The 25,477-nt window shown below is 47.8% G+C and overlaps 1 protein-coding gene across 1 annotated transcript in view; it reads right to left on the bottom strand.

The window, feature by feature from the left end:
* Positions 1-1,044: 1,044 nt before the first annotated feature.
* PRKCG (protein kinase C gamma) overlaps positions 1,045-25,477 on the bottom strand; it is a 29,899-nt gene continuing 5,466 nt past the window's right edge. Inside the window, exons 4-18 of the mRNA XM_064294223.1 lie at positions 23,546-23,657; positions 23,286-23,417; positions 22,359-22,515; positions 19,962-20,096; positions 19,473-19,560; positions 19,176-19,205; positions 13,972-14,124; positions 13,428-13,616; positions 11,807-11,898; positions 11,657-11,719; positions 10,981-11,119; positions 8,901-8,981; positions 3,323-3,430; positions 1,671-1,811; positions 1,045-1,233 (exon numbers count right to left, since the gene is read on the bottom strand). Coding sequence (XP_064150293.1) covers positions 1,045-1,233; positions 1,671-1,811; positions 3,323-3,430; positions 8,901-8,981; positions 10,981-11,119; positions 11,657-11,719; positions 11,807-11,898; positions 13,428-13,616; positions 13,972-14,124; positions 19,176-19,205; positions 19,473-19,560; positions 19,962-20,096; positions 22,359-22,515; positions 23,286-23,417; positions 23,546-23,657 — 1,809 coding nt within the window. The remainder of the gene's footprint in view (positions 1,234-1,670; positions 1,812-3,322; positions 3,431-8,900; positions 8,982-10,980; positions 11,120-11,656; positions 11,720-11,806; positions 11,899-13,427; positions 13,617-13,971; positions 14,125-19,175; positions 19,206-19,472; positions 19,561-19,961; positions 20,097-22,358; positions 22,516-23,285; positions 23,418-23,545; positions 23,658-25,477) is intronic.

Below are 25,477 nucleotides of genomic sequence, written 5' to 3'. Positions count from 1 at the left end.
CTCTGCTCGCACTGTCTCTCTTTCTGAGTCTCTGCTCTCTCTGAGTCTCTGCTGTCTATCTCTCTGAGTCTCTGCTCTCTCTCCCCCTGGGTTTCTATACTCTCTTCTCTCTCCCTCTGGGTTTCTATACTGTCTCCTCTCTCTCTCTCTGGGTCTCTGCTCTCTCATTCTCTCGCATGGATCTGCTCTTACTTTGTGAGTCTCTGTGCTTTCTCTCTGTCTGTCCCCCAGCCCCATCTCTGTTTGTTTCTATGTAAGTCATTGTCCCACCTCCACACCCCCTCCACTCTCCAAGCTTAGAAGAAAACATCCAAACACACTTCAGCATCAGCATCCCAGATTTATTCTTCAGCAGCTGTGGCCGGTGGGAAAGGCAGAGGGAAGAGGAGGAAGAGAGGAGAGTCCCAGAGAGTGGCAGGCATAGGGGCAGGGAGGTTCCGAGCAGGACAGGAGCCATGCACTGGCGAGCAGTGATGGGTTTAGGAGGGGGGAGTCTAGAACAAAAGCAGACTGAGAACAGTAGGGGGAAGAATCCTCCATATATCCCAGGAATCCCCAGGGCAGAGAAGAGGGGTCACTGGAGCTTGGGGGCACAGCCTCCCACTTACTCTAGAAATGGAGCAGAGGTGGGAGGGGCCTTGGAGGTGGGTTTGTTTTGGAATCCCAGTCTGGAACAGCCCACCCAATGAGACTATTTCCCAGGGTAGGTGGGAGGAGAGACATAGAACCTATCAAGGTGGAGTCTAGAACCCCGTGGAGTTGGGATAGTGGTGGTGGTAGTTCTGGAACCCATTGGAATAGAGTCCAGACTGCTGAGAAAGGATGGGGAAGAATCTAGGGTCCACATAGCACAATCTAGAACATGGGGAAGCTCTAGAACCTGTTTGGAGGCTAGAATGCCAGGAATGCTGCTGGGGGTGTGTCTAGCAGAGGCCAGAATGCTGGGCAGGAGGATCTAGAATGTGAAGGGGGTGGTAGTCAAGTGGGTGCGACAGCTAGTACGGCAGAGGGGGCAGTGGGGACACCTACTGGCAGATGGTGGGATTACATGACTTGCACGGGCACTGGGCTGGTGGGGCTGCGGGCATCTGGGTGCACGAAATCAGGGTTCACATAGGTGAAGCCCTGAAAGTCGGCCTGGTCGATGCTGGCCAGGACCAGGCGGTCTGGAGGGGTCAGCGCTGGCGCTGCCCGTGTGAAGAATTTGTCGAAGTTCTCACCACTGCGGCCGCACTGTGAAAAATGGGGAGATATGAGGTTCTTCCTACTCCTTGGGTCTTGTCTACGTTTCCCTGTAGGGAGTCCCTGGGTGGCGCAAACGGTCGAGCACTCAATTGCTATCAGAAGGGCTGGTGATCGAACCCACCCAGAGGCCCCTCAGAAGACAGGCCTGGAGATCTGCTTCTGAAACGTCACAGCCTTGAAAACCTTAAGGAGCACAGTTCTACTCTGCATACATGGGGTCACAACGAGTTAGAATCAACTCAACAACAACCACCCCTTTCCTGTCTCTTTCAGAATCTGTGCACACCCTTTGTGCTCTCTGTACACCCTTTAGGGGGTTCCCGAAGAGGCAGCCCCCATCCCACCTCCACACATAGGTAGGTATTGGCTCTTGTGGGTGTACCACCCCCTAAGGACCAAGGTTTTGTTCCTAGAGGGTGACTGACCGGGCGGGGTCTGAACGGAGGTGCAATCTCCAACCGCTCCAGCCGTTCCCAGTCGATCCAGCGGAAAAATCCATGAGCACGGATGGTGGGCTCCCCATCTGGCCCAGAGCCCAGGCGCTTCCCCGGGTGCTTGGTCAGGAACTGTGGGAAACACAGAGAGAGACAGACGGACAGACAGAGTCCCAGACAGGGAGACCAGGAGAATGAAGAGGAGGACAGAGAAACCAAAAGATACAGACAGATGCAGAGAGAGGATAACAAGTAGGGACAGAGATGGAAGAGGAAGGGAAAGAAGAAAGGGAGATAGAAAGAGAGAGGAGGGAGGTTAAATGAGAATAGATGAAATCCAGACCCAGAGACCCAGGGACAGATGGAGAGAGAGAAAGCAGGGCATGGGGGTAGGAGGAGCAGAGAAGCCCAGAGAGAGAGGAGGAGGGCAAGGGAAGAATCCCAGAAAGGGATGGGGAGAGAGAGAAAGAAAAAAGAAGGAGGGGGAAGGGAAGGGAAGGGAAAGAGATGGTAAAAAGAGGAGAAGAAGGGGCAAGAAGGGGGTGAAGGAGGAAGAGGAATGAGAAGGAGGAGAAGATGAAGGAGAAAAAGGAAAAGAAGGAAGAAAGGAAAAAAGAAGAGGCAGAGACCCAGAGAAAGAAACGGTTAGAGAGCCAAATACCCAGCGTTAAGAGAGAGACCCAGAGAAATGGGAGAATAGAGAGCCAAAGAGAGGGGAGGACAGAGACTCAGGGTGGGAGGGAGGGACACATGCCCAGAGAGAGGTGCAGAAACTCAGGGTGGTGGCAGATACCCAGAGACAGAGAAGGATAGAGGCCCAATAGACAAAATACCCAGAGAGACGGACAGAGGCCCAGTATGAGGGCAGAGACATGGAGAAGGGGGAAGACAGAGACCCAGAAACAGAGGATGAGAGAGATCCAGAAAGAAGGAGACAGAGATCCAGTATGTGTGAGTGGGGGGAAGAGGTAACAGAAATCCAAGGAGAGGTGGACGAAGACCCAGAGACGGAACAGAGATGCAAAGGGATGGATAGAGACCCAAAAGGTGACACAGAGAAAAAGTTGTTGTTGTCATTAGATGAGGTTGAGTTGCTTCCCAGGAAAAGCAGAGACACAGAAAGCCCCCATCATATGTAAACTGAGGCAGAGGTATGAGGCAGAAACCCAGAGAGAGACAGTCAGAACCCAACAGCTAAAAGCAGAAGTGCGCTAACATTTGTTGAAACCTGCTGCAGCCCAGGAACTTTCTCCTGCATTAACTCCATAACCCCAGAATAGGAGACTGAGGTTCAGAGTCTCGGTGAAAAGTGGCAGGAGTTAAGTTCACCTGACCCACCAGATTCTGGTGAGACAGGCTCTGGCTTTCAGTACTTCCTCAGTGAACTGAGGTGGGAGGCTACAGGAAAGGATAGGATACAGGTCACCCTTGGAATCGAAGTGGCGGCAATGCCATGAATTACCGTTCTAGCAAAATCTTTGTGTTATATAAACTTTTCCAGCAGATGGAAGTGAAGTGACTTGAGGAAGGGAAGCCTTTTTCTAATGTGTGCAAAGATGCTGTGTGGGCTAAGGGCAGCCCTGGGTGGTAGCAGCAGGGCATGGGTTGTGAGTCTGGAGAAGTTTGGGGTTAAGGGCTCTCACCCCCTTGCAGATTGCCACAGCTTCCCGGGAGAGCGACTTGGGGTAGGTGACAGTTTGTTCCATGATGGCCTGAAACAGCTCCTCTTCATCCTCCCCGTCAAAAGGGGGCTAAGGAAGTAGGGAGGAGGGGTGAAGAGTCAGAGACTTGAAACACTACCACTCCCACACCTTCAATACTCCCATCGCCCACCGCGAACACTAACTACCACCCCCCAACATCCTAGTGGGAAAACCTGACCAAACTACCAAAGCTTTATCTTCTCTTCTCCCACGCTCTTTTTTTCCTATCTCAGATGCCTCAGCTCTGTACCTCCTTGCTGTCCTGTTTCTCTTGATCTGCTATGTAAATCAGCAAGGTGTTAATTAGGTGATATGGCATTGAAATAGAAGAGAGAAAGGAAAACCCAAGAAAAACAAAAACAAAACAAAACAAAAAATTCTCCAGGTTGGATCAAGGCCCCGGTCTTGTGGGGTTAGGAAAAGCATTACCGAGGAAGGGTTGTTAATGTGAAGTTTGTGAGCCTGTATATACAATCGAAGGGTGGCCCATGAACTTGGATGAGGAAAAGGCTGCATCTTTATTTTTTTAACCTCTAACTGAAATATAGCATTTCTTCGCTAATGAGCGTAAGCAACAAACCACAGCTGCAGTATCTGTCACTATGTCACCAGTAGAAACCATAGATGTTCTCTTATCACACCAGAGTGACAGTGGTTGTTGTTAGGTGCCCTCCAGTCTGCTCCGACTCATCTCAACCCTGTGTACAACGGAACCAAATACTGCCCAGTCCTGTGCTGTCCTCACAATTGTTATGCTTGAGCCCATTGTTGCAGCCACTGTGTCAATCTATCTCGTTGAAGGTCTTCCTGTTTTTTGCTGATCCTCTACTTTACCAAGTATGATGTCCTTCTCCAGGAAATGGTCTCTTCTGATAATATGTGCAATGTACATGAGATGAAGTCTTGCCAACCTAGGTTCAAAGGAGCACTCTGGCTGTATTTCTTCCAAGACAGGCTTGTTCATACTTCTGGCAGTCCATGCTATATTCAATATTCTTCTCCAACAACATAATTCAAAGGCATCAATTCTTTGGTCTGCATTATTCACTGCCAAGCTTTTGCATGCATATGAGATGATTGAGAATATCATGGCTTAGGTCAGGCACACCTTAGTCCTCAAAGTGACATCTTTGCTTTTTAACACTTGAAAGAAGTCTTTTGCAGCAGATTTGCCCAATGCAATACACCGTCTGATTTCTCGACTGCTGTTTCTTTCACAACTTCAATCTTCTCTCCATTTATCATGATGTTGTTTATTGGTCCAGTTGTGAGGATTTTTTTTTTTAAATACTTTAGATGAAGGTTTACAAAACAAACTAGCTTTTTATTAAGCAATCATATGCATATTGTTTTGGGACATTGGTTACCAACCCCATGACATGTCAACACTCTCCCTTCTCGACCTTGGGTTCCCTATTACCAGCTATCCTGTTCGCTCCTGCTTTCTAGTCCTTGCCCCTGGGCTGGTGTGCCCCTTTAGTCTTGTTTTGTTTTATTGGCCTGTCTAATCTTTGGCTGAAGGGTGAACCTCAGGAGTGACTTCATTAATGAGCTAAAAGGGTGTCTGGGGCCATACTCTCAGGATTTCTCCAGTTTTTTTTTTCTGTCAAGCCAGTAAGTCTGGTCTTTTTTTGTGAGTTAAAATTTTGTTCTACATTTTTTTCCAGCTCTGCCCGGGACCCTCTATTGTGGTGATCCCTGTCAGAGCAGTCAGTGGTGGTAGCCAGGCACCATCTAGTTGTGCTGGACTCAGTCTGGTGGTGGCCATGGTAGTTGTGGCCCATTAGTCCTTTGGACTAATCCTTCCCTTGTGTCTTTGGTTTTCTTCATTCTGCCTTGCTCCAGACAGGTTGAGATCAGTGGAGTATCTTAGATAAGATTTTTGTTTTCTTTATGTTGAGATATACTCCATACTGAAGGCTGTAGTCTTTGATCTTCATCAGTAAGTGCTTCATGTCCTCTTCACTTTCAGCAAACAAAGCTGTGTCATCTGCATATTGCAGGTTATTAATGAGTCATCCTCCAATCTTGATGCCCCGTTCTTCTTTATATAGTCCAGATTCTCCAATTATTTTCTCAGCATACAGACTGAATCAGTATGGTGAAAGAATACAACCCTGATGCACACCTTTCTTGATTTTAAACCATCCAGTATGCCCTTGCTCTTTTTGAGTTCTTGGTCTATGCACAGATTCCACATGAGTACAATTATGTGTTCTGGAATTCCCATTCTTCCTGGTGTTATCCATAATTTGTTATGATCCACATAGTTGAATGCCTTCGCATAGTCAATAAAACACAGGTAAACAACTTTCTGGTATTCTCTGCTCTCAGTCAAGATCCGTCTGATATCAGCAATGATATCCTTTGTTCCATGTCCTCTTCTGAATCCAACTTGTGCTTCTGGTAGTTCCTTGTCGATGTACTGCTGCAACTATTTTGAGTAATCTTCAGCAAAATTTTACTTGTGTGTGATATTAATGCTGCAACTACTTTTGAGTAATCTTCAGCAAAATTTTACTTGTGTGTGATATTAATGATATTGTTTGATAATTTCCACATTCTGTTGAATCACCTTTCTTCGGAATGGGTGCAAATATGGATCCCTTGCAGTCAGTTGGCCAGGTAGCTGTCTTCCAAATTTCCTGACATAGACAAGTGAGCACCTCCAACACTGCATCAGTTTGTTGAAACATCTCAATTGGCATTCCGTCAATTCCTGCAGCCTTGTTTTTCACCAATGCCTCCAGTGCAGCTTGGACTTCTTCTTTCAGTACCATCCGTTCTTGATCATACGCTACCTCCTAAAATGGTTGAACGCCAACCAATTCTTTTTGGTATAGAGACTCCGTGTATTCCTTCCAACTGCTTTTGATGCTTCCTGCATCATTCAATATTTTGCCTATAGAATCTTCAAAATTGCAACTTGAGGCTTGTTTTTTTTTTTTTCCTTCAGTTCCTTCATCTTGAGAAATGCTGAGCCTGTTCTTCCCTTTTGGTTTTCTAACTCCAGGTCTTTGCACATTTCATTATAATATTTTACTTTGTCTTCTCCTGCTGCCCTTTGAAAGCTTCTGTTCAGCTCTTTATTACTTCATTTCTTTCATTCACTTTAGCTACTTGATATTCAAGAGCAAGTTTCAGAGTCTCTTCTGACATCTATTTTTGTTTTTTTCTTTCCTGTCTCTTTAATGACCTTTTGCATTCTTCATGTATGATGCCCTTGATGTCTTCCCACAACTTGTCTAGTCTTCAGTCAATAGTGTTCAATGCATCAAATGTATTCTTGAGATGATGTCCAGATGCAGGTGTGAGATTCTCAAGTTCATATTTTGGTTTTCATCGACTTGTTTTAATTTTCTTCAGCTTCAAATTGAATTTGCATACAAGCAATTGATGGTTTGTTCCAAAGTCAGCCCCTGGCCTTGTTCTGACAGATGATAGTGAGCTTTTCCATCATCTCTTTCTACAGATGTAGTTGATTTGATTTCTGTGTTTTGCATCCGGTGAGGTCCACTTGTATAGTCACCGTATATGTTGTTGAAAAAAGGTATTTGCAATGAATAAGTCATTGGTCTTGCAAAATTCTATCATATGATCTCTAGCGTCATTTCTATCACCTAGGCCATATTTTCAAGCTACCAATCCTTCAACTTCCACATTCCAAACACAGTACTTATCAATGCATCTTGATTGCATGTTTGATCAATTTCTGACCGCAGGAGTTGGTAAAAATCTTCAGTTTCCTCATGTTTGGCATTAGTGGTTGGTAGATAAATTTGAATAATAGTTGTTATTAACTGGTCTTCCTTGTAGGCGTATGGATATTATCCTATCCCTGACAGTGTCGTACTTCAGGATAGATCTTGAAATGTTCTTTTTGATGATGAATGCAACACCATCCCTCTTCAATTTGTCACTCCTGGCATAGTAGACTATATGACTGTCTGATTCAAAATGGCCAATGCCTGTCCATTTCAGTTCACTAATGCCTAGGATATTGATCTTTGTATGTTCCATTTCATTTTTGATGACTTCCAATTTTCCTAGATTCATACTTCATACATTTCATGTCCCCATTATTAACGGATGTTTGCAGCTGTTTCTGCTCATTTTTGAGTCACGCCACATCAGTAAATGAAGGCCCCAAAGCTTTACTCCACCCATGTCATTAAAGTTGACTCTACTTTAAGGAGGCAGCTCTTCCCCAGTTGTATTTTGAGTGCCTTCTGACCTGAGGGGCTCATCTTCTGACACTATATCAGACAATGTTCTGCTGCTATTCATAAGGTTTTCACTAGACAATTTTTTCAAAAGTAGATTATCAGGTCCTTCTTCCTAGTCCATCTTAGTATAGAAAAAAAAGCTCCCCTGAAACCTTTCCACCAAGGGTGACCCTGCTGGTATTTGAAATACTAGTGGGAAGGCTTCCAGTATCACAGCAACAGGAGAGCCACCACAGTATGACAAACTGACAGACACGCGGTGGCTGAGACTGGCAGTTATGTCAAAATATCAGTCATGCTTATTTGAAAATTACTGTTAGATCCTCCAGTGGATCCTACTATTTAATGCATTAATTAAAAAAAGCACATATATGTCCGTATACCAATACTCAATGTTCAGACAATACTGTATCCATTTAAATTAAATGTATTTAGTTGGTTAAATTAGATTAAATGTGAAAGTTTTTTATCAGTATATTTCAATATGGTTGGTTTCTTTCGTAATCCTATGGTTTCTGTTTTGTTTTGCAGTTTTTTTTTCTTTGCTTTTTACTTGTTTTTTTTTAATTATTTCTTTGTGTTTGCATTTAAAAATATTATCTGGAGAAGGGGTCCATGGCACACACATACACAAAAAAGACTGTTGTTGCTAAGCGCCGCTGAGCTGGTTCCAACTCATAGCGACCTTATGTACACCAGAACAAAACACTTCTCAATCCTGTGCCATCCTCACAATCATTCCTATGTTTGAGCCCATCGTGGCAGCCATTGTATCAATCCATCTCATTGAGGGTCTTGCCGTTGAGTCGAATGCGGCAAATAGAGACCCTATAGGACACAGTAGAACTTCTCCATAGGTTTTCCAAGGCTGAAATCTTTACAGAAAGCAGACTGCTTCATCTTTATTTCAGAGTGGCTGGTGGGTTCAAACCGTCGACCTTTTGGTTAGCAGCCAAGCGCTTAACCGCTGAAGCACCCACCAGGGCTTCTTAAGAACTGCGGCCAATGGTAAAATAATGCTTCAGGACCATGGACAGCGCTGTTCTGCCACCTACAGACCTGTATAGTTCTAACCTGCTCCTCCTGGGATAAAGACCAGTCACTCCACGTACCATTTCCCCATTTCTCTAGTTCCAGGCTTTGCAAACTGAAATCATAGCTTAACACCACCACCCTGTGGTCTGAATTTATTCCCAGGTCACACCTCTTCATCAAAATCCTGCACATACTCCTGACCCCACCTTCAGAAGGCTGATCTCAGCCCAAGCCACCTTCTCCCCAGCTTCTCTTACCTGTCCCGCCAACATCTCATACAGTAGAACCCCAAAGGACCACCAATCCACGGACTTCCCATAGGGCTGGTAGGCAATGATCTGGCAGGGAAAGTGGAAATCAGGATTTTTGTTTTGTTTTTCAGGAAGCCTAGAAACCCTTCTGACCTCGCCTACTGGGAATCTTGTCCATTTTAAGTGTTCTCAGCAAATGCTGCTCCCATTCTGAATATTTTGGCCAGAGCTGCACCCCTTGGAAAAGTTGGGGAACACGGCTTACCTATTTTGTTGTTGGTTTAGTGACTTAGGAGACCCCATGTGTTACAGAGTAGAACTGCTCCACATGGTCTCTTGGTTGTAATTATTACAGAAGCAGGTCACCAGATGCTTCCTGTTTCCACATGCTGCTGGGTGTGTTGGGACCACCAACCTTCTGGATACCAGTCAAGTGCAAACCATGTGTGCCACAAGGGACCTTGCCTTATCTGTTTTGAATACTCCTTTTGTCTGAAGCATAAAAACTACCCAAGGGCCAAGTCAAAAGTTGCACCCGCCTAGAATATTTGAGTAACAGAAGCCTCTCCTTGGAACATCAGATGTATAGGGCCAAATTTCAAAGACCAATTATTCTTAAACCTGGGTGCATACCAGATTCACTTGGGGAGCTTTTTAATATTAGATGTTTCCAGCCCTGGAGAATTCCAGCTTCAATATGCCAGGGTCAGGAATATGTGTATTTTTTCAAAAGTTTCTGATTTTGTCAGGTTTTATAACCACTGGCATTGATTACTTGGATACTTGTTGTTAGTTGCCTTCAAGTTGATTCCAACTCATGGTGACACCATGTGTGCAGAGCAGAACTGCTCCATAGGTTTTCAAGGCTGTGACCTTTCAGAAGATCACTGGGCCTGTCTTCTGAGGTGCCTCTGGGTGGGTTTGAACTGCCAACCTTTTGGTTAACAGCTGAGTGCTCAACCATTTGTACCACTCAGGGACTTCTTTGGTGCTTACTGGGCTGCATAAATTCTTCTATCCTGCCCATGCTGCTCTGGAATTGTCCAGGGAACAGGTTTGAACCTAGGGTTACTGGTTCTAAGGGAGGACTCCAAGTTCCCCCAGGGAGGCAGGAGTTAGAGACCCGGAGGTTTGTTAATATTGGGGCTCCTCGGTCCAGGGAATAAATGACCAGAAATTTAGACTCTGGGTTCTGGAATTGTGTTAGAGGCTGGAGGTGCAGGATCCTATCTTCTGAGGCACTTCTGGGTGGCTTCAAACTGCCAATCTTTCAGCTGGTGATTGAATGCTTAATGATTTCTGCCATCTAGGGACTCCTACTTGGGTACCAGCATTGATCATTTGGAAAACTTACTGGACAGCACCACAACCACCACCTCCTACTTCAATTCAGAAAACTCAGGACATGGACTCTATCCAGTTACATGTACATTCAGAATATCAGTTCCACTCCCTAAGCAAAGTCAAAGCAACACTTTATCCACCCAAAATACTCATGACGCAGCATCTGCCCTTCCGGACATCTTAAGGATCTGACCCCCCCTTCTTAGAATGTTCAACACAAAAGACTACCCCACTTGGATCAAAGAAACCATCTAATATACTTATAGGACCAGCTTTCATTCCAATTAGAATACTCGAGGACAAGTCCCACGCACTTAGACTACTCAGGGGACAACCTCCATACACTTTTTTTTCTGGAGTGCGTGTGTATGTGTGTGTGTGTGTGTGTGTGGTGAGGCCCCACCCACTCAGAGTACACTGAAAATAGTCTCCACCTCCTTAGAATAGTCCAGAAACAGGCCCTGTTCAGTTAGAATTTCCACGAGCTGGTCCCACTCTTTCAGAATTTTCGCCCACAGGTTCCACCTACTTTGGCTATTTAGAATCCCAGCTCCACCTACTTAGTATGCTCAGCACTCAGGCTTCTATGGTGGGATGTTGGAATGAGTCCTCACCTGGTTAGAATGTCCAAGACTTGTTGGAAGACCCCAGCATCAGGACCCACCCATTTGGAATACTAGATAACCAGCCACACTAGCTCAGCGAACTTGGACAGCACCCAGCGCAGTGGAGTTTGGGTTACCTCGGGGGCTATGTAGTCCGGGGTCCCGCAGAAGGTGCGCGTGGTGGTCCCAGGGAAGACGTTCTCCTTGCACATGCCGAAGTCAGTAATTTTGATGTGTCCTTCTGCATCTAGCATTACGTTGTCCAGTTTCAGGTCCCTGGAGGTGTGGGAAGGGTCTCATATAGACAGTTTTTTAATGGAGTACTGTACTCCTGGGTAATATCTTTTATTTTGTGTGCCAAACTGTTATTTCCCTAAAAGGTGATCTCAGGGGATAGTTTTGGTTCAAGGTTTAAAGAGTATCTCAGGGCAATAGTCTCAGGGAGTCCTCTAGTTTCAACTTGTTCAGTAAGTCTGGATTTTTTAAGAATTTGAGTTCTGTTCTGCATTTTTCTCCCAGTCTATCAGGGTCCATCTATCGTGGCCCTGATCAGAATGATTGGTAGTGGTAAACGGGCACCATCTAGTTCTTCTAGTCTCAGCATAGAGGAAGCCATGGACCACAGGGTTTTCAATGGCTGATTTTTCAGAAGTAGATTGCCAAGCTTTTCCTCAGAGGTGCCTCTGGGTAAACTCGAACTGCCAAACTTTCAGTTAGCAGCCAAGCATGTTAACTGTTTGCACCACCCAGGGGCTCCTGTTTCCTCTCTGAGGGGCCTGATTTCTCTCCATTGAAAGGCCTAGGGCTGCTCACCGGTAGATGATGCCCTGATTGTGAAGGAAGAAGAGGCCAATGGCAATTTCTGCTGCGTAGAACCTGGAGGAGGGAGTGGGGAGCCAGAAGTCAGTGGCTAGATCCCACTTGCTTCCAGTTCCCCTCACTCCCTTCCTGGCTGAGACTCACGCTGCATGGGGCTCCTTAAATTTGCCCAGTTGCTGAATGTGGTACATCAAGTCGCCCCCAGTGACATACTCCATCACGAAATACAGGCGATCCTGGGGATAAGGGGGGGCAGGGCTTAGAGGCACAAACACACCCACCAGTGGGGGGGAAACATTCTTTCCCGCCCACTTAGGTTAAATGTGGAAGGCTCTGAATCCACCCAGTCAGAACTCCAGAGCAACTGGCGATGTCCAGTGGGAAGTCCCAAAGGTTCTAACCCCGCCAGCTCAGAACTCCCACTCACCCAATCACCAGTCACTCCCAACTATCAGGTGTTTTGGTCCCACTCTCTCAGAACTGAAGATTGAGATCCACCATCCACTTGAAACCGGGGACACTAAAATCTCTCTCCACACCCGCTCACACACATGTAATTCTGACCACATATTAGGGACCAAAAGAGGCCCTGGTGGCACAGTGGTTAAGCACTCAACTGTTACCAAAAAGTTGGCAGTTCAAACCCACCCAGCAGCTCCTCAAGAGAAAGGCCTGGTGATCTGCTTGCGTAAAGATTAAAAAGAAAACCAAACCCTTTGCCACTGAGTCCATTCTGACTCAAAGCGACCCTAGAGGACAGATCAGAACCACCCCAAGGGTTTCCGGGCTGTAATCTTTACAGGAGCAGACTGCCACATCTCTCTCCCTGTGCTGGCTGGAGGACTGGCACCACCGACCTTCCAGTTTGCATCGGAGCGCTTAACCACTGCTCCAACAGAGGCTCCTTCCGCATAGAGTACAGCCTAGAAAACTCTATGGGGCAGCTGTACTCTGCACATATGCGGTCACCGTGAGTCAGAATGGACTGAAAGGCACCTAACGATGACAACACTTAGGGACCAAAGTTGTTCATGCCCCAACTGCAATGAAGGGGGGAAAAACCCAGGAGGTGGTCACGCTCCTTCAGAACTCCTGGATGTAGAGCCACGCCCTCTAAAACCCCAGAAGGTTCTGGGTTCTTGCCTCATTTCACAATCTTTAGGAAACTCTCATTTCTCACATGCCTTTCCCATCGGAATCGAAAAGTAATGACCCCACCCACCACTCAAGCCTCAATTCTGAGGACACCCACTCAGAAGACATTCTCCTTCACAGGATTTTTGAGAAATACAGGGCGCTGGCTATACTCACTGGAGATCCAGGCAATCTACCCTGCTCAGCCTGGAACTACACATTCTGGCCACGCCCACTCAGGGCCCCATCGATCTGGCCACCCAAACTCAGGACCCAACCCTCTGCCACGCCCACTCAGAGCCCCATCCTTCTGGCCACACCAACTCACAATCACATCAGTCTGACCAGACCACACCCAGCGTGATCCCATCAGTCTAGCTACGCCTGCCTACTCGGGAGTCCCATCCAATCTGGCCAGGCCCACCCATGACTCCATTCTTCTGGGCAAGGCCATCCAGGACCCTGCCCTTCTGGTCACGCCCACCTAAAAAATCCCATCCATCTAACCACTCCCATTGAGGTGTGCAAAGTTTTTGCCTTCCCTTAAACTCAGAATCCCAAAGCAGATGGCTAATCCATCCAAGGGGGATGCAGCAGGGCCCTGGGGCCAGCCTGCCCCCTGATTTCGTACCGGGGTCTGGAAGGTGGAGTGCAACTGGGTGAGAAAGTGGGGCCGGCCGCCTGGGCCTCGGCCCCCTAGCGCCAGCACGCGCTTTTCCACCAGGGTGCAGTCCACGTCGTCATCCTGGACAATCACGTCCTTCTTCAGGATCTTGATAGCGTAGAGCTCATCTGAGCCCCTGCGCTCAGCCAGCATCACCTAGGGAAGGAAGGCCTGAAGGTCCAGTTTGCCTTGGGAACCCAGTAGTGCAGGTTCCCGATCCCCACCCCTCTTCAAGGGCCTGGAAGAACAGCACCTCAGGTCCTTTCTCTCTCTCAGGGAGCCAATCTGAGACTCAGAGCACCAGGTTCCTGATTTGGGTGCCCACCTTCTCAGGGAAAAGTATCCCCAAATGTTTCTCCTCCGCAGAGGGACCCAATCTACCACAATTTGGGGACTCCGAAGCCTAGTCTTCCCCTCCCCCCTATACTTACTCCTTAAGGAACAGAAATCTGCCCACCCACCCCACCCCCCAGACATCCTCCCCTTTTCCCGGAGCCCCGTGGAATCCAACCTTCCCGAAGCTGCCTTTTCCTAGAACCATGAGGAAGCTGAAGTCTGAGATGTGCAGGCGTCCTGGGCTCACTCCGAAGAAGCAGCGTTTGGAGTCAGTGGGACTGGGGGATGGAGAGGGGATGGGGGAGGAAGACGGGCCCATCCGCACCCGCTGTGGGAAAGGGGAGAGAGATCAGGAGGGAGTCAGACTCCAGATGGGGATAAGGAGATGTCCCTGAGACCAACACCATTCAAGAATGGAAGGATGTGGTAGACATGGGAGAAAGAAAAGTTGTACTTCCCCTTCCCGGCTTAAGAACTTTCTCTGGCTCCCCATAACCTGGAGGGTTTACTTATTATTTAAACAACACTTAGCTTACAAGGACCCCTGGTGGTGCAGTGGTTAAGAGCTCAGCTGCTATTCAAAAGGCTGGCAGTTCGAATCCACCAGCCGCTCCTTGGAAACTCTGTGGGGTAGTTCTACTCTGTCTCATAGGGTTGACAGGAGTTGGATTCAACTCAACAGCAACAGGTTTGGTTTTGGGTTTTTAGCCTACGATATGCTATTGTTGTTGTTATTAGCTGCCATCCAGTTGGCCCCTGACTCATGGCGACTGCATGCACAACAGAATGAAACGCTGCCTGGTTGTGCACCATCCCCATGACGGGTTGCAGATCTGACTGTTGTGATTCATAGAGTTTTCACTGGCTGATTTTCTGAAGTAGATCACCAGGCCTTTCTTACTAGTCTGTCTTAGGCTGGAAGCTGAAACCCGTTCAGCATCATAGCAACATGCAAGCTTCCACCGACAGGCAAGTGGTGACTGTAGATGAGGTGCGCACTGGCCGGGGATCGAACCCAGGTCTCCTGCTTGGATGGTGAGAATTCTAACACTGAACCACTAGTGTCCCCACTATATGCTATTAATCCTCTGGAAAACCCCCATTTTACAGAAGAGCAAACTGGTACGGAGACATTAAGTAACTTGCCCAACATCACACAGAGATCCAGAAATCAAACCCAAGCAGCTCAGCTCTAAAGTTTCCATGCTCTTAACATCCAAGCCAGAATGCCTTGGAAGGCTCGGTAAAGCAAAGATTGCTGAGCCGCATTCCCAGGTTTTATGATTTGTAAATCTGGCAGGGGGGAACCTGAGAATTTGCATTTCTAACAAGTTTCCAGATGGTGCTCATGCTGCTGGTCTGGGGACCACACTTTTCTCTGAGCTACAGTGCCTTGTCCACCCTGTGGCCCACAGGGGGTCCAGGGACCCAGTTGCTGTAATAGTGTCCACACTTGTCCCTCTCCATCTACTATCACCCTTCTTAATGCATTCTCCACACAACAGGCGGAGAGTCCAGTTTAAAAAAATAAACCAGGTCTACAGAAGAAAGGCCTCGAGAGCTACTTCTGAAGAGTCAGCCACTGAAAACCCCATAGAACACAGTTCTCCTCTGACACACATGGAGTCACCGTGAGTTATAATCAACTTGGCAGCAATTGGCCTCTTTTTTTTTTTTTTGGTTTAGATGGAAAACGTGCTTTTTTCTATTTTGCTTTTTATGATTTATGAACTGTAGAGTGGAAAGAAGGAGCCTTTGTGGTGCAGTGGCTAAAGTGGTCAGAGGCTAACCAAAAGGTTGGTGATTCAAACCCTTAGCTGCTCCTCGAGAAAAAGATGTGGCAGTCTGTCCACTTCTGAGAGTTTACAGCCTTGGAAATCCTATGGGGCAGTTGTACTCTGTCCTATAGGGTCACTATGGCTTGGAATCAACTCCACAGCAACGGGTTTAGAGTAGGGAAAAAACTGATCTGATCAATTCAACCCTGTTCCGTCAAGACTAGGATTTTGTTTTTATGCTATTATCATGGTGGAATCCAGTTCCTTCATACAGCACTATGTAATTCTTTCACATCTGTACCTCATATATGCAATACAGTAAAACCTGTGAAGTGTCGGAACCTGTGTAAGGCAGAGAAATCTGTCAGAGCAAGAAAATTTAAATATTTTCCATTAAAAGGAGAGATAGAAAAGTGGTAAGACTGCACTCAGTCAAAGGCAGAAAAATTGCAAGACCTGGAAAAACAAGGCAGTCCTGTCCAGTTCCAGCTCTCACAAGTTACACTGTATATAAAAAGGAAAACATTTTATTGTTCTATAATCAAAGAAAAATAAATAAATAAAGAGATAAATAAATCAGGTCATGTCTCCCTCATGCTTGTAACAGCTTCTCACTGTACTGAGATTTCATTCCAAGTGGCTTGCGAGACCCTTCGGGCCACTCTCTTCCTTGCCCCTCTGTGGTCCAGCCACCTGGCCTCATATACACTGTACACCTCAAGGCCTTTGCACATACTGTTTCTCTTTCCTGGAATGCTTTTCCCGCCCCATTCCTCCTAGTTACGTCCCACTCATCTTTTAGATCTTGGGCTCAAGCATCTCTTTGGAGAGGCATTTTCCAACTTCCTTTAACCAGGTCAGCAGCTTCTTTCATTGTTCCTTGCCACCACGGACAGCTCCTGCTTGTTGTAGTGCTTGTTGTTACCCAATGCTATGGAGCTGCCCTAGAGTAGAACTGCCCCATAAGATTTCCAAGGCTGTAATCATTATGGAAGAAAACTGCTATATCTTTCTCCCAAAGAGCAGCTGGCGGGTCTGAACCTCCGACCTATTAGTTCGCAGCCCTCAAGTTGGCTCCAGCTCATGGTGACCCTGTGTACAGTAGAATGTTCCCTGATCTTGTACCATCTTCACAATTGGTGATATGTGTAAGTCCATTATTACAGCCACTGTGTATTTTGCAGGCCATCCAACCTAGAGTGATCATCTTTCAGTGCTATATTAGCAATATTCTATTGTTATCCATAGGTTAGATTGGCTAGATTTTGGAAATAGATCACTAGGCCTTTCTTCCTAGTCTATCATAGTCTGGAAGCTCTGCTGAAACCTGTCCACTATGCGGGACCCTGCTGATACTTGAAATACTAAAGGCATAGCTTCCAGCATCACAGCAACATGCAAGCCACCACAAACTGACAGATGGGTTGGTGGTCACAGCACTTAATTGGTTGTAAGCGACATCTACTTGTGTGATTATTTGATTAAAGTCCATGAGCTGGGGCCTGTGTCTGCTTTGTTCTCTGAGACACAGTAACAATGTCTAATGCATACTTGGGGCTCAATGAACATTTATGGAACAGTGCAGAGGGCCAGTCTGGAGACTGACCACCTGGGATCAGACTTGTTGCTGACTTATTGCAGAGAAATCATTTTAATTTTCCTGGAATCCAGATTTCTGGGGTTTATATGGAGTTGGGGCGACCATCTGGGCCATTTGCCCGTAGGTGTCTTTTTGAACCTTGAGTCTTAAAGAAACTGGTTTCTAAAAAGTCACATTTGAGTCAAATAATGGTCTGGATAACTAGTAAGGCCATTTTGCCTTGGGCATTGTGCTCTTTTGAAGAGTTAAGTCAGTTTCGGAAACAGGCTCCAAAGGTCAGAGTGGGAGCTATGTTTTAGGGTAAATCAGTCATTACTTTAATTGTTCTTCAAGACAATGCTGTATGAAATTCTTCCTGACCACAAACTGTTTACCAGTTCTCTTCAGGCTCTTTTTTCTATGGCAATGCCAATAAGATGAGGTATAAGAATTTTGGAAGTTCTCATCTTCCAAACATTTTTTTTTTATTGTACTTTAGATGAAGGTTTACAGAACAAACTATCTTCTCATTAAACAGTTAGTACACATATTGTTTTGTGACATTGGTTACCAACCCGTGTCAACATTCTCCCTTTTTGACCTTGGCTTTCTATTACCAGCTTTCCTGTCTCCTCCTGCCTTCTAGTCCTTGCTCCTGGGCTGGTGTGCACCTTTAGTCTCGTTCTGTTTTATGGGCCTGTCCAATCTTTGGCTGAAGGGTAAGCTTCACGAGTGACTTCATTCATTTTCGGAACATTTTTGACTCTCCAGTTGAAATGTTGGAAACCCTGGTGGCATAGTGGTTAAGAACTACATCTGCTAACCAAAAGGTTGGCCGTTCAAATCCACCAGATGCTCCTTGGAAACCCTATGGCAATGGGTTTGGTTTTTTTTTTTTCTGGTATTCACTGCAGTGACGAGGAACCGTGTCTGGCACATGGAGATGCTCAACAAGGTTTTTTTTTTTTTTCTTTTTTTTTTGAAAGAATAAATACGGAAGACAGCATTCTTCCTTCTGCTGGAATTCTTGTCTCCTCTTTACCTAGGAGCTTTGGTGGTGCAGGGGTTAAGTGCTCGGCTGCTAACCAAAAGATCAGCGGTTTGAACCCACCAGCCACTCCTTGGGAGTAAGATGTGTGGCAGTCTGCTTCTATAAAGATTATAACCTTGGAAATCTTATGGGGCAGTTCCACTCTGTCCTCTATGGTTGCAATCAGTTGGGATTGATTCCATGGCAATGGCCTTTTTGGTTTTCTCTTTATTGGAAAATCCTGAATTTCCTTCAGGATTCACCTTTCTGGAAGATTCCTCTGACTTTCAAGGGCTGTGCTGGGACTCCCTGGTTCCCAAGGCTGTCACCATTATCACACACATTTCTTCCTGGTGTGAATATATTAATCTCTCTCCTCCATAAGAAGAGGAGCCCCCCCCTTTCTCCCCCATGGAACTGCCTGAATCTACTCAAGGCATCACCCACGGCAGGGCTTGGCTTACCCAACACCTCAGGAAATAGGTGTTTAATGCACCCACTGCCATCGAGTCAAATTCCTTTAATGAGTGAGTGAATAAATGGACAAGAGAAAAGCCACCGTGATAGATACATAGACCCGAGGATCAATTCAGGTGTCATCTCCCACTCTGGGAAGTCCCTCCTGACCACCTTCCCCCTAGCTGGGTTAGTGCCCCCTCCATACTCCTCCAGTGCCCTGGGCCAAAACCAAAACCAGTCGCTGTCCAGTCCAATCTGACTCATGATGACCCATGTGTGCCCTGAGCTGCTTTGAATTTAGCTCATCAACCTGTATTTTAAGTATTTGTCCCCTTGGGAAGCTTCTAGAGGGCAGTAAGAAGGCCAGATTCACCTCTGAATCCCTAGGATTGCTGAGCAAGAAACAAAACCTGGCACAAAGTACACGAGTCAACCAATGTGCATGGAACTGCAGACAGAAAGCAGAGGGGGGAGAAATGGAAAGAGACCATAAGATTGAAACTGCCTCCATTCAGTATTTCACCTTTACTCACCTCATATAGTTCCAGGGGATAGTTACAGGCCTAGGAAAGAAGAAACCTAGAGTCAGGACTCCAAGAGAGCAGGGGGTAGAGGCCCACACTACCTCCCAGCCATGGGGATGGACAGGAACTATAATTCCCATCAGGCCCTGGGATTAGAGCCCCCTAGAAGAACAGAGGAAGGAGCCCCAGGGTCTCCTGGGAATTGCAGTCCCAGGACTTGTTGGTACCCTTGGGTGGTGGGAGGGACCAGCTCTGAGCTTTGGGAGGCTGCGCTGGGTGCCCCAGGGGAAGCTGGGGTTTGGGTACCTCAAACTTCTGGAGGAGGCTGCAGTTGTCAGCGTCGGCCACCGGTACATTATAATATTCGCCCTCCTCCTGGTTCAGTAACTTGTACCTAACACGCAGTCAGACCAGAGCAGGGCGGGGAGGGGGGGCACCCACGGGAGGGGCAGAGACATCCGAAGGGAGTAAAGAGACACAGAAAGACAGACACAGAGATGGAGAGAGAGCAAGAGTGAGATAAGGGGAGAGAGAAGAAGAGGAAGAGGAGGAGGAGGTGGAGAAGAGGAGGACGAAGGGATGGGAAGACACAGATGGAGAGAGGAAGAGTGAGGTAAGGGGAAAGAGAGAAGAAGGAAGAAGGAGAACGGGGAGGCGGAGGAGGAGGAAGGGAGGACGGGAAGAAGGGAATTACTGTAGGCGAGTAGAGGGAAAGAAAGTGGCAGAGAGAAGAGAAAGGGCACAGACGAAGGTGGAGAGGCTGAGGCCCGCCCCCGGCCCCGGCCCGGCCCTCACCAGCCGTCCACTGGCGCCTTGAGAAGCTCCGACACCCCAAAGGACATGGCCCCCATGAAGTCGTTGCGGGAAGTGCGGTCCCAGTCCCACACCTCTACGCTAAGCCGACGCTCCACGTCGCCGGGCTTCAGGTTGCTGCGGGAAGTGGGGGGGCGCAGTGAGGGACGGTAGTCATGGCTTCCCCCACTTACACATCCTGGTGTTGAGGGTAGGACCCACCCGGCGAGCTGGGGTCCTTGGGCGTCCTTTGCCTGCTCTGTAAAGGGCCTTCCCTCCTCGATTCCTTCTGAAGGGGGTCTCTTTCCCTTTATGGGGGTCTTAAGGAAACCTAGACAGTTCTCTCCTTCTCTCCCTCATTTCCGGTCCCCTCTCCATTCTTGTCTCCTGGTCTCACCTATTCTGAGTCTCTCCCTCTGGGTCCCTGTATTTGTGTCAGTTGCCCCCTTTCTCTCTCTGTCTCTTTCCCTCTCTGCCATCTGCCCACCTCCGCACCCCCCACCCCCACCCATCCACCGTCCCCACCCATCCACTCACCAACACCCATCCACCCACCCCCACCTCACCAAAACCCCTTCCCCCCCACCCCCGCAACTCCCTCCCTTCTACTCTGTGTCTCTGTGTTTGTGACTCTTCTTTTAAGACTCTCTCTTTCTTGTCCTTGGGTCTCTCTCTCCTTTTTCCCTTGGTAGTTGCATTTGACTATCTGTCCATCTGTCTCTCTCTTTCTGCACATCCACCCCCACATCCATTTCTCGTTACCTCCTCTGGGCTGTCTTTCTCCGAGTCTCTTTTCTCTCTGAGTCTGTCTCTCTCTCTGTCCCTCTCCCTCCACTGTACACCTCTCTGGGTATCTATGTGTCTATCTGTGGTTCCGCTCTGAATCTCTTTGTTTTTTTTTGTTTTTATGGCCTATTCCTCTTGCTAAGGAGTCCTGGTGGTGTAGTGGTTAAGCACTTGGCTGCTAACCGATGTGGCAAACAGATGTGGCAGACTGCCACATCTTTCTCCCATGGAGAAGGCTGGTTGGGTTCTAACCACCCTCCTTCTGGTCAGCAGCCCAACACTTTTAACAACTGCACCACCAGGGCTCCTCTTTCTGTAAAGATTACAGCTAGGAAATTCTATGAGGCAGTTCTACTCTGTTGTACAGGGTTGGCAGAAGTCGGAATCAACTTGATGGCAATGGGTTTCATTCGAGGGGGCTCCTCTTGCTCTCTCTGATCTGTCTCACTCCAGAGAACTCTCAATCTCTCTCTGTCTTTCTCCTTCAGCCTTTTCTGTCTCTCTCTTGTTCTCTCTCCCCCTCTCTAGGCCTCTTCCTCCAGCCCCACCCCCAATTTCTTTGCCGCTGTGGATTTTTTTCACTGTTTGCATCTCTCCTTGCATCACTTCATTTGATCTTTTTTTTTTTCTCATTCTGAGTCTCTCACTGTCTCATCCCTATCTTTCTGCTTATGTCTCTCTGCCTCTATGTCTTTCTCTGGCTCTCTGTTTCTCTAGTTCTCTTTCAAAGTCTCTGCCTCCCGCCCCCAGGTCTTCATCTTTCTTTGCATTCATGCCCCCCATTCAGGTGTCTGCTTTTTTAGGCCTCTTCTCGGCCCCTCCCTCATCTTTCTCCTCCCTCATCTCCCACTTGGAGATCTCTGTCCCTTTTACCTCTTCCTCTCGATCTGTTTTTCCCTTTCTTTGTCTCTTAGACTCCCCCTCTGGGTTCTTTTCTGCCTATCCTTAACCAGGTCTCTCTCTAGATCTTCTCTGTTCCCATCCCCTCTGAGTCTGTCTGTCTGTCTGTCTGTCTGTCTGTCTCTCTTTGAGTCTCTGGTCTCAGTCCCACCCTGGATCTCTGTCTCTGGCTTCCCCTGAAGTCAGCTATTACTACAGTAAAACCTGTGAAAGCCAGAAACTGTATAAAACAGATACCTGTCAGAAAGGAAAACTAAAATATTTTCCATTAAGATGAACAATAGAAAAGTGGTAAGGCTGCACTGTCAAAGGTGGAAAAAGGTGGAGACCCAGAAAAAATGGGGAAGTCCCATCGTCAAATTCCAGCTCTCACAGGTTTCACTAGATTACTATTATTACTACCCTGCTCCAAGCTTGGAAAGGCTTGGAGGGCAGGGAACAAGTCGTTTTCAGAACCATGTCCCCAGGCTGGTGGGCTTTGAAGAATGTTAAATATGCAAATGCATACCTATTTCTCTTGGCTTCTGTATCTCTTTCCCTCAATCACTCTAACCCCTTCCCCCTCCTCCTTTGCCCCCTCCCCCTCCCCCCCCTTTTTTATTCCCTCTAGCCTGACGTCTCCCACCAGCTGCTGTCTTGGGGCTTGTGGGCCACCAAGACCCCTCAGATTGTTTTCTGTCAGCCGTCACAGCCTCCCCTGCACCAGAGGCTCACAACACGAAGGTCTCATTCCACACGGGGTTTAGTGTGGCTTTCACTGTCCGGGTCTTCTGTTTTGTCAGGTTCCGGGGGTCTGGGATGAGCTTCAGTTTCACATAAGGATCCGATAGACCATTAGGGTCCATTGGAATGAGGTTACGGGCCTCGCCCACTGAGGAGAGAAACGAGGGAGGAAAGAGTGGGTTAGCCATCTCTCTAAACAGCAAACAAAAACCGTGTCTTCTTCCTCAGGATCTAGGATTCTTGATCCCCTGCCTTCTCCCCAACCAAGGACCCGGGAGTCCAAGTCCTTATCTCTTACCTCTCCAGTACTCAGAAGAAAGGGCATACAGAAATCAAACCCACGTTAGGACCCAAGAGTCTGGATCCTGCCCGTACTACCAGTAGGAAGCCTGAGCCTCCCTAGAACCAGGCCCTCCCAATTCACCCAGGCAAGAATCCTGATACCCAGAATAGCCCACTAAAAGGATCTGACAGAAGAAAGAAGCAAAGGCTGGTAGTGTGGCTTTGTGCTGGAAGGGGCCTCGCTGGCTTGGTGCTCAACCTGGGGAGGTGGGGCTAGGAGCGTGGGTGTGACATCCTAAGGGGCGTGGCCTCCCCTTTAAATTTGAGGCAAACAACAAGACAACAAAAACACCATTGCCATGAAGTCAATTCTGACTCAGGGCGACCCCTATATATTACAGATTAGAACTGCTCCATAGGGTTTTCTTGGCTGTAATATTTACGGAAGCAGATCGCCAGGTCTTTCCTTTGCAGCACCACTGGGTGGATTTGAAACACCAACCTTCATGTTTGTAGTCTAGTGCAAAGCGATTTCTACCCAGGGACCTGGTGTGGGACAGGCCATAGGTGAATTCAGTTGGCTCCGCCCCACACCTGGGGCAAGAGGCGGGGCCAGACGAGAGGGCGGGGCCTCACCCGTGACGTGAATTTCATCGGAAGTTGGGGCCCGGATTTCCAGCTGCAGGCGCCCACGGCGCTCGGTGTGGTCCACTCCACACAGGGAGGGTACGCTTCGCACACAGCGACGGTGCACGTTCATCTCACAGCCTGTAAGGAACAATGCTGGGGAGTTGCGCTGCAGGCCCCGGCCCCAATCCCAGACTCCACCCCCAACATTTGCTGGATGGGGCCTGGAAACGCCCAGTTCTTGCGTGGGCAGCAGGCTTGACACTCACACGAGCATTTCATGCCCTGGTGCACCAGCCCGTAAAGGAGGGAGCCACAGTGGTCGCAGAAGGTGGGGCTGCTGTAGCTGTGCAGGCGGAACTTGTGCTTGTTCCGGGGGTCCTGGGGGCGAACAAGAGGCTGTCAGTCGCGCCATTGGGAGGAAAGGGTCTTAGGTCCTTTGGACAGGAGCACTGCTTCTCTGTGTCCTTCTGCCTTGATCTCTTAGTCTTCCTGTTGCACCCTTTCACCCACTCACTCTACAAGGATTTATTGAGCCCCTCCTGTGTGCCAGGCACTGTTCTTGGCGCAAGAACCAGAGGTGGACAAAACAAATAAAAACCCCTGTCCACGTGGAGCTCACGTTCCAGGAAAGGAGATGGGAAATAAGCAAGGTAAATAAATAAAAAAATAGTATGACTGTGCTCAGGAGATAAATGAAGTAGAGAAGAGGGACTGGGACTCCAAGGTGTTGTTGCTGTTAGGTGCCCTTGAGTCAATTTTGAATCATGGCGACCCCATACGACGGAGTACAACTGTCCCATGGGATTTCCTAGGTTGCAGCCTTTAGGATGAAGAGCCCTGGTGGCGAAGTAGTTAAGCGCTGGGCTCCTAACCCAAAAGCTGGCGGCTGGAACCCACCAGCAGGTCCGTGGGAGAAAGATGTGGCAGTCTGTTTCCCTAAAGATTACAGCCTTGGAAACCCTCTGAGTCAGTTCTACCTATAGGGTCGCTATGAGTAGGAATCTACTGGAAGACAATGCGTTTGGTTTTGGGTTGAATCTTTACTGGCGCAGATCACCAGATCTTCCTCCCGCAGAGTCACTTGGTGGTTTGAACCTGGCGACCCCATGTGACAGAGTAGAACTGCCCCATAGGGTTCCCTAGGCTGTAATCTTTACGGAGCAGATCGCCAGGTCTTTTCCTTTGCAGAGCCGCTAGCTAGGTGAGTTCCAACAGTCAGCATTTCAGTTGGCAGCTGAGTGCTTAAATATTATGCCACCAGGGTTCCTTGGGACCTCGAGGGGTGGGAGATTGAAATTTTAAAGTGTAGTCAGTGAAAGTCTCATGGACAAAGAGCATTTGAGTAGACCCTAAAGGAGGTGGGGCTTTCATCATTCTATAGTCCCCACCTTCCATGGTTCTGGAAAGCAGTTCTCTGAGGACTCGAGGTCCACCCTGAATTCTACATCATTCACTGCCAACCCATGTTTGCGTCTGCACTGGGTTCCAACCTTTGCCTGGTGTCTGATCTGCCTTCTCTGGGTCTCGTGTAGGATGGAAATATGACACCTCGGTTACAGAGACCCAAAAACCCATTTGCAGTTGAGCCACCGAGTTCATTCCGACTCATAGTGACCCCACATGACAGGGTAGAACTGCTCTATAGTGTTTCCAAGGCTGTAAATCTTTATGGGAGTAGACTGCCACATCTTTCTCACGCGGAGCTGCTAGTTCAAACCTCCAGCCTTTCAGTTAGCAGTCAAGCGCTTTAACCACTGCACCACCAGGGCTCCTCTACAGGAACCCAGGAAGCCTAACTGAAACAATAGCAGGGCCTGGCACGTTAATGGTACACAGTTGGACAGTACTCTTACTGCTGCCTTTGTTTCTGTGGTTATGATTTGTGATTTTACTGCAACCTCCACATAGACCTGGCTGTAAATAAAAGCTGAGCCACTTCCCAGCTGTGTGGTTTGGGGCAAGTTCCTTCCCAGTTTCAAGCCTCGGTGTCCTCTGCCAAGTGAAAATAAACAATCCACATCTTGAAGCAATGTTAGATTTCCAGAGTTTGATTAAGCATGAATTTAGGATACCAACAAAGCAGACCTCCTCCCACCTCCCCACCCCCAGCCTAGTCTGGTTGTTAAATAATTTGATCTTTGCCTTTTTTTCCCTCAAGAATGCATTGAAAGACTTATGATAGGGTGAAAATTCAGAAC

This window comes from Loxodonta africana, chromosome 11 (genome assembly GCF_030014295.1).
Source record: "Loxodonta africana isolate mLoxAfr1 chromosome 11, mLoxAfr1.hap2, whole genome shotgun sequence".
NCBI lineage: Eukaryota > Metazoa > Chordata > Mammalia > Proboscidea > Elephantidae > Loxodonta > Loxodonta africana.
This window is presented reverse-complemented; position numbering and strand designations above follow the sequence as displayed.